Source organism: Diospyros lotus, chromosome 4 (genome assembly GCF_014633365.1).
Source record: "Diospyros lotus cultivar Yz01 chromosome 4, ASM1463336v1, whole genome shotgun sequence".
Taxonomy (NCBI): Eukaryota; Viridiplantae; Streptophyta; class Magnoliopsida; order Ericales; family Ebenaceae; genus Diospyros; species Diospyros lotus.
The window spans coordinates 10,940,807-10,947,839 of NC_068341.1; the positions used below are offsets into that span (position 1 = coordinate 10,940,807).

General features: G+C 34.3%; 1 protein-coding gene across 1 annotated transcript; it reads left to right on the forward strand.

Moving 5' to 3' along the window:
• The first annotated feature begins 4,640 nt into the window (after positions 1 to 4,640).
• On the forward strand, positions 4,641 to 7,027 carry LOC127798835 (protein DCL, chloroplastic-like). Its single transcript, XM_052332463.1, has 2 exons — positions 4,641 to 5,176; positions 5,566 to 7,027. Exons 1-2 carry the CDS (start codon positions 4,797 to 4,799, stop codon positions 5,636 to 5,638), a joined length of 453 nt encoding a protein of 150 aa, XP_052188423.1. The 5' UTR covers positions 4,641 to 4,796; the 3' UTR covers positions 5,639 to 7,027.
• The last annotated feature ends 6 nt before the right edge of the window (positions 7,028 to 7,033 follow it).

Consider the following 7,033-nt stretch of genomic DNA (forward strand, 5'->3'; position numbering starts at 1 on the left):
GAAAAGTTGGTATGAGAACTTTTAAGCTCTTTGAACAACTCAAACATTTAATAAAATAATCTTGACAACTTGTAAGCTAAATGAATAGCTTATAAGCGGTCAAAACGGTAAGCCAAACACCCTCATAGTTTTGTGAATGATATGAAACTTTTTCCCTAATAAGGGCATCAAGGGTATAAAATTATATCTATATATCCTTCTCTCTGTAGACTCCATCTACTGCTAGGAACATAAGAGGAGAAGACTATTATCTTTTTTTTTTTCCTGCCTCTTACAGATGCAGTTAGACATTTGGTCAAAACCAGAAGCCTTTCATTTGTAGTGAAGTCATATTCATCCCCATGAATAATTCTTATGAATGTGAGTAGGAATTCATATTTCTTTCGATGCAGCCAATCAGTCTGCCTCTCTCTCTCTTCAACATCTTCTTGAACCTTAAAAAATATGAGGTTATTAGTATTCAAAATCTGAATAGCTTGGGGGAGTTTTTGGTAAGGAATTGAGGCCATTCTGGAGTTTATGAATGCATTTATCCGCACATGACGTTAGGACTGAGAACTGATGCATGTTTGGAAAAGGGTAATCTTCTCTTCCTACTAAAAGTAGAAACAATGTGTAGTCAATACAAGGAATAGCTTTCATGATTTTCTTCCTTCCATACTTGGGGTTAAACTTCATCCATTCTTTTCAAGAAGATATACAGTGAAGAATATCAAGGATTTATTTTCCATTTATTACATTAGGACATCAAAGAAAATCTGTTCAACAAGGGACCTGCTTCATCTGCGTTTCATGTTGATGTGCTTCTTCTGCTAACAGTTTCTATCCCTTGTGTTTTCAAGAACCCTTATTGACATGTCGAATGTAATATTTCGAGAGAGTTAGTATATATCGAGAATAGTGTAAGAAAGGAAATAATACCAGCTGGATATCTTTTGGGCTGAATGTTGGCAAAGAACTCCCAAGTTAAGTGTGCTTAACTTGGGGTAATCCAGGAATAGGTGACCCCTTTGGGAAGTTTGTGTAGACCCATCAGGGTAAGTTATTCCGGCCCTTCTTATCGCTCGATGCGGGATGTTACAGGTGGTATCAGAGCCGACCCCCGAGCCTCTGAGCGCGATGGTGGGGCAAATCTCAGCGAGGAGGCTGAGTCCCGAGGGGGGTGTGTGTAGGCCCCTATGGGGGGTGCGTGTAGCCACCTTAGGTGAATCCCATATCGGTCATGCAAGGGGGGAGATTTGAGACCGATTATAAGGTCGTATGACAAGGACATCATGTGCTTAAGGGGGGATAATGTAATACCCCGAGAGTCCAGAGAAGATAATGAATAATAAACTTCATCCATTCTTTTCAAGAAGATATACAGTGAAGAATATCAAGGATTTATTTTCCATTTATTACATTAGGACATCAAAGAAAATCTGTTCAACAAGGGACCTGCTTCATCTGCGTTTCATGTTGATGTGCTTCTTCTGCTAACAGTTTCTATCCCTTGTGTTTTCAAGGACCCTTATTGACATGTCGAAGTTGCACAATCTGTTAACATGATTTGCCCTGTTCTTCTTGATTTCTCGTCTCCTTGTAATGGCAAGACATGCAAATTCAATTTCTGCTTTTGATTTCTTTCTTTTAGCATAGAAGAAGGAAACAATAGGGTAGACAAAACCAGTTTCGGGTAAAAGAAGACTACTTTTGGCAACACCCTAAGTCTTGATAACGAGATAGCGTTATTATACAATAGATGTCACAACCCGAAGAGATGTTTTCGTAGAATAATTGAGTTTTTTAAGTCATGACAATTTAGAACGAATAGATTCTGAAATAAAATAATTTTGATAACACAAAAATTTTATAGTTATTACATTTTTCCCTTTCATCATGTAAATTATACTAAGAGATGTTGAGAAGCTTTCATCAATTAAAAAAATAAGACACTTGAAAGGAAAAAGTAACATATATTTATGTTTATATATTTCAAAATAAAAAGGAAAACACAAAAGAACCTATGCTAAGATGTCACTCTCTTTTTATAGTCCACCATAGTTAGCATATGAATTTTAATTATATATAAACATATATTTTTATTTTGACTTATTACTCAGATCTTTAGAGCTTGTTAGAATGAACATTACCTAGAGTAAAACAAAATATGTGAGTTTTAGTAATCTAGTAAGTTAGTAATTTGTGTGTATAAATATTAGCACAAATTTTTTACTCACATGTCATGTTGCAGGCGAGTTAATAGTGATTTTTTTTTTCTTTTTTCTGAAGAGCCATATGTTTTAGATTTTACAAATTTATATTGATCTCAAGACAACTTTGATATTGCAAAATATAAACTTTTAAAAGTCATTTCTTAACAAATAACACGTGTTAGGATCAAATGGCACAAACTAAACAATCTAAATAGAACTCAAACGGGAAGAATAATGACATATAAAAAATTAATATGATTCGGTTCAATAATTTATGTCCATAATCTTATCACAAAGACAATAATTCACTAATCAAAATAAACTAATGTCATAGCTTCTCACAACCAAAACTTTGATAGCACTTGTTAGGATTAAATGATGTGAACCAAGTATCATAAATCAAAGGAGAAAAATAACGACATACAAAAAAATTAACGTGATTCAATTTAATAACTTATGCTCATAATTCCATCATAAGAGAATAATTCACTAGTCAAAACAAACTAATCTCATAACTTTTGATAACTAGTTGCACTACATATCGAGATTTTTATTATCAAGTTATGACCATGCAAGACACACAACCACAATAATTTACGTATCTTTCTTCACATATTATAGGAGTTATTTTTCAAACTCTTAAGCAAACTATAATCTAATAACCAAAATAAAAAAAAAAAAACAACATAATAACAACTTAGAGGATAAGCTGTCCCCTTTTTTAAGTCTTCTCTTCTTCCTCTTTCTCCCCATTTTTGGGCATATCTTTGTTCATATTTACAGGGATTTTGATGTGTTTCTAGAAGGTTGACGCAGTGAGGAGAGTAATTCCCGTGGCCTTTCTTTAGCTTTCTGCTATTAATGGTAGTTTTAGCACTTAAATACTTCATGCAAGTTAAGCGCATGCATACATGTAAGTACTTATTAGCACTCCTCCTCACACTCTTTTTCATCTTTTTATGCCATTAATTCTATTTGTACTTGCATTTATCCTCAATTCACACACACACTTGCATGGTGTTCATTGTTTATGCTTACCCAAATCATGTATGAAAACTGTGGCGCTTTTTATGTCCTGCTCTATGGGAATGTTTACAGATTACAGATTTGCTTTGCATTGTTGTTGCTAACAATTAACGAATTTCTTTACAGTTTCTATGAGTCATTGTGGTTAATAATACAATATTATAAATCTGCTGCTCTTTCTTTGATCATAGTCAGTCAAACTACTAATTAAAAATCTGAAATTCTCACTTGCCTGGAACTGGAATTTCTCTTGTAAGTTTTGCCTACAATAAATCAATTTAAAGGACAAATAACTTCTTTCAAAAAGGGTTTTAGTGATGGATTATATAAGTAAACAGAGAATCTTGGGGTCATCAAACTTTGTCTGATAAATTAATTTTTGAAATACCCCTGATGGTTTCTTTTCTTTTTTATCAAAATGCCCCCCCCCCCCTCTTAACTATTATTACAAAAAATAACTTACCCCCAAAACAAGACTACTATTGCAAAAATATGTGGTGTAATTAAAAAATAATAAATTAAAATTAGTGGGAACTGAATTTTTTTATATCTATAAAAGTAAATATTGCAAAAAAATAAAAATAAATTTAGCATCTAAACCCAATATTATTTATATCCATTGGAAGATAATAACCTACCCAATCTTTATCGTTTTTAAAAACAATAAATTAAAAACAGAGAGAGGTGGGAAATAGGTTCTGCAATAATGGGGAAAGTGGGAAGACAATTAGAAACTAATAAATTAAAAAAGGATAATTAAAAAACAAGAGAAGATAAAATAAAAAATAAATTTCACACTCACTCTTTACTAAAAAATAAATCTTTTCTAAATTTCTTTTTCTTTTTCTACCAAATCTCAAGTATTCACTCTCTCTTTTTTTTTTTATATCTATTCGGGTACAAGTTATATGTTTATTCATTCTTTGTGAAATATCTTTGTGTTTTCTATGATTCTTTTTTAATATTTTCTAATATTATATTATTTTTATATTAAATTATAAAAATACTATTTTCAAATATTATTTTTACAACTCAATATGAAAAAACATAACATAATTATCACAATATAATATAATAATATTAAATAAATTTATAAATTTCATTATTTACGAGTCAAATTAATGAGTTGTACATTGTTGATAAAGGAAATAGAATGAGATAAAAGAGAAAGAAAGATGGGAGGGAGTTAATTTGGAGGGCATTTTGGGTTTTTTAAAAATATTATTAGTAGTTATACTTGGGCTAGCAGAAAAGTGAAATAAGTTTAATAAAATCAAATAATCAATAGAAGCAAGCATATGTTATTTTCAAAAAATAAGGGTGTTGTCTACATTCTGAATAAACCTAGGTGGCGTCGCCTACAATTTACTCAAGATGAAAGCGACGAATCGGGGCGGGGCGTGATGATCCCAATCCGACCTGTGCCAATGCCGGGCGGGCGACCCGCTCAAGTAGCCAGCTTTAGCCAGAGAACCCTAGCAGTCGAATGGGCGAAGAAATTGCCGAAAAAGAATAGATAACAGTAACAGCAGTTCAATTCTAGTAGTACGATTGCAGAGTTTGCCGCTGTTGGCAATGGCTTCTTCTTCTTCTTCACCAGTGTATCCAAGGCTACCACACATTCACTTCTGTAGCAGAAAACCTCTCTCCCTCTACTTCCTTTCCGTACCTTCGTCCATTCTCTCCTTCCCTTCGTACCGCTCTCAATTCCGTAATTGGGCCCTAAAAACTCGTTCCACCGGCGACAGCCGCGATGCGAATGCGACTACCGACTTGCTCAGGAAGCCGCTGGTGAAGGAGTCAGTGAAAGGTCGTTCTGGAGTATTTTACGAAGATGAGGATGATGAGAGTGGGGGCAAAGGAGAGGGAGAAGGTTGGGTTGATTGGGAGGACCAAATTTTGGAGGATACTGTGCCCCTTGTTGGCTTTGTTCGCATGATTCTTCATTCCGGGAAGTAAGTTTTCTGTTTTTTTTTTCCTCAGATTAAAAGGCTTACCTGAATTGAACTGGATTCTGGGGCAAATATTTCTCCTATTATAGCTGAGAAACAGAGGATTGGCTTCTGAGGCAAAATGATACTTTTATGGTTGAAACTTTAAATTCCAACATTTATGAAACCATGCTAGTGGAATCCCCGGACCTCCTTTCTTAGGGGAGATCAGCAAATACATGTGTGTATTCCCGGAAAATGCATGGGAACAGTTCCGTTTCCATCAGATGTTCAATTGTGCGGTCAGTTGCTGACCCAATTGTATCACTGTTGTTCTTGTTAATATGTCTGATATCCATGTTAAAAGTTTCCATTTGAATTAGGATGAAACTGAAATTGCTTTATCATTGCAGGGAATTATATATGATTGGAACACTGGTTTGCATAATCTGGAATGTGCAATTGCTTTATCATTGCAGGATGTAAATGGATGCCAACATCCAACCTGAATTTCCTGTGGTGACCTAGTTTATGAAAGGTCACGAAATGGCCCATCATTGTGCCAATGTTCAATACCTGAGACATTATGAGACTTAAAGACTCTCTCACCTTAAGGAGTTTTAAGTCGGGAATGGTATTTTTATTTGTATTTTTGTGATGGTTTTATGGAATTGGACTTGATTAATGTTTATAGGATTGATTATCTGTTTACTTATGAACTTCCTCTTCGTTCTTTCCTATTTCTTCCCCCCCCCCCCCCCCCCCCCCATTTCATATGAATGCAACCCTCACACACACAACAAGCATTGAATATAACAATTCAGTCTAGGCTCTTCCTTTAGAATCCTAAGCGACTTTTTTTATTTTTCTTTCTTTCTTTTGTTTATTTTCATTTATCAATTATTTTATTTTTTTTAGTTATGATAAGATTGGGATGCTATTTGCTTTTTGTTGAATTACTTGTATTTTTCCTATAGATTTGGTTTTATGGATGCCAGATTGATCGATATAACTAGTAAAAAAAACTTTTTTGCAATATCTATGCCATATCTGTACCTAGTTTCCTCTCTAAGTTGTCATATCATGTCTTCATATCTGTGTTATACTGTTAGTATTCATATTTGCATCTGCATCCATGCTCCGTAGATTTTTTATTAGGGTGAGGAGACATTTGAGAAAGTTACTATCCTTTGTTAGACTTGTCAGGAAGAAACTACATGATTATCTTGACCACAGTGATGAGTGTGTGTGGGGTAATTGTTTACTCTTATCTTGGTTTGTTATGTTAAATCATTTGTCTTAGATTAGTTAAAAGGCTTGGGAGGATATTTGTCAGGGATGTGTTCGGTATTTCATTAGTTAGTTTTCTGTTAGGTTGGTTAGTATTGTAACGGTTTTATTGGGTTGTTATCTTGTAATATCCGCCCCTTATGTATTATAAATAGGGGGTCTCATTTGAGAGAATTGGTTTTTCCTATCTTGAGTGAGAAAGAGGTCGAGAATGTGTTGTGTGTGAGAGAAAAGTAGATTGCTTTGTAATCTCAAGATTCTGTATAGCCTGTGTGTGTATAGGGCTGTGGGAGATCAGAGCAGTGCGTGTAATCATCTGTTGTGATTTCAAGATAGTAGAGAAAGGCCAAAGGCAGTCTAGACGTAGGTTCTTCATTAGAAAAACTGAACCAGGATAAAATCCCAGCTTCGTATGTGTGTGTTCATCTGTTTCTAGATTCTGTTTTTCTTCTTTAGTGTGTGGAGAGTTTCCTATTGTTCGTGAGGATTGAGGGTTTGATTGTGTGAGGCGGAAAACTGGGATTACATGTTAAATAGCATCTACATATGACCTTATGGTTTAGGGTATATAAATAATTTTGTCAAGAAAGC

Bases quoted from the DNA above. Each gene is read 5' to 3' on its own strand.
- LOC127798835 (XM_052332463.1), top strand. From the start codon at position 4,797: ATGGCTTCTTCTTCTTCTTCACCAGTGTATCCAAGGCTACCACACATT. The intron at 5,177-5,565 runs GTAAGTTTTCTG...TTATCATTGCAG, and splicing joins ATGATTCTTCATTCCGGGAA to GGAATTATATATGATTGGAA.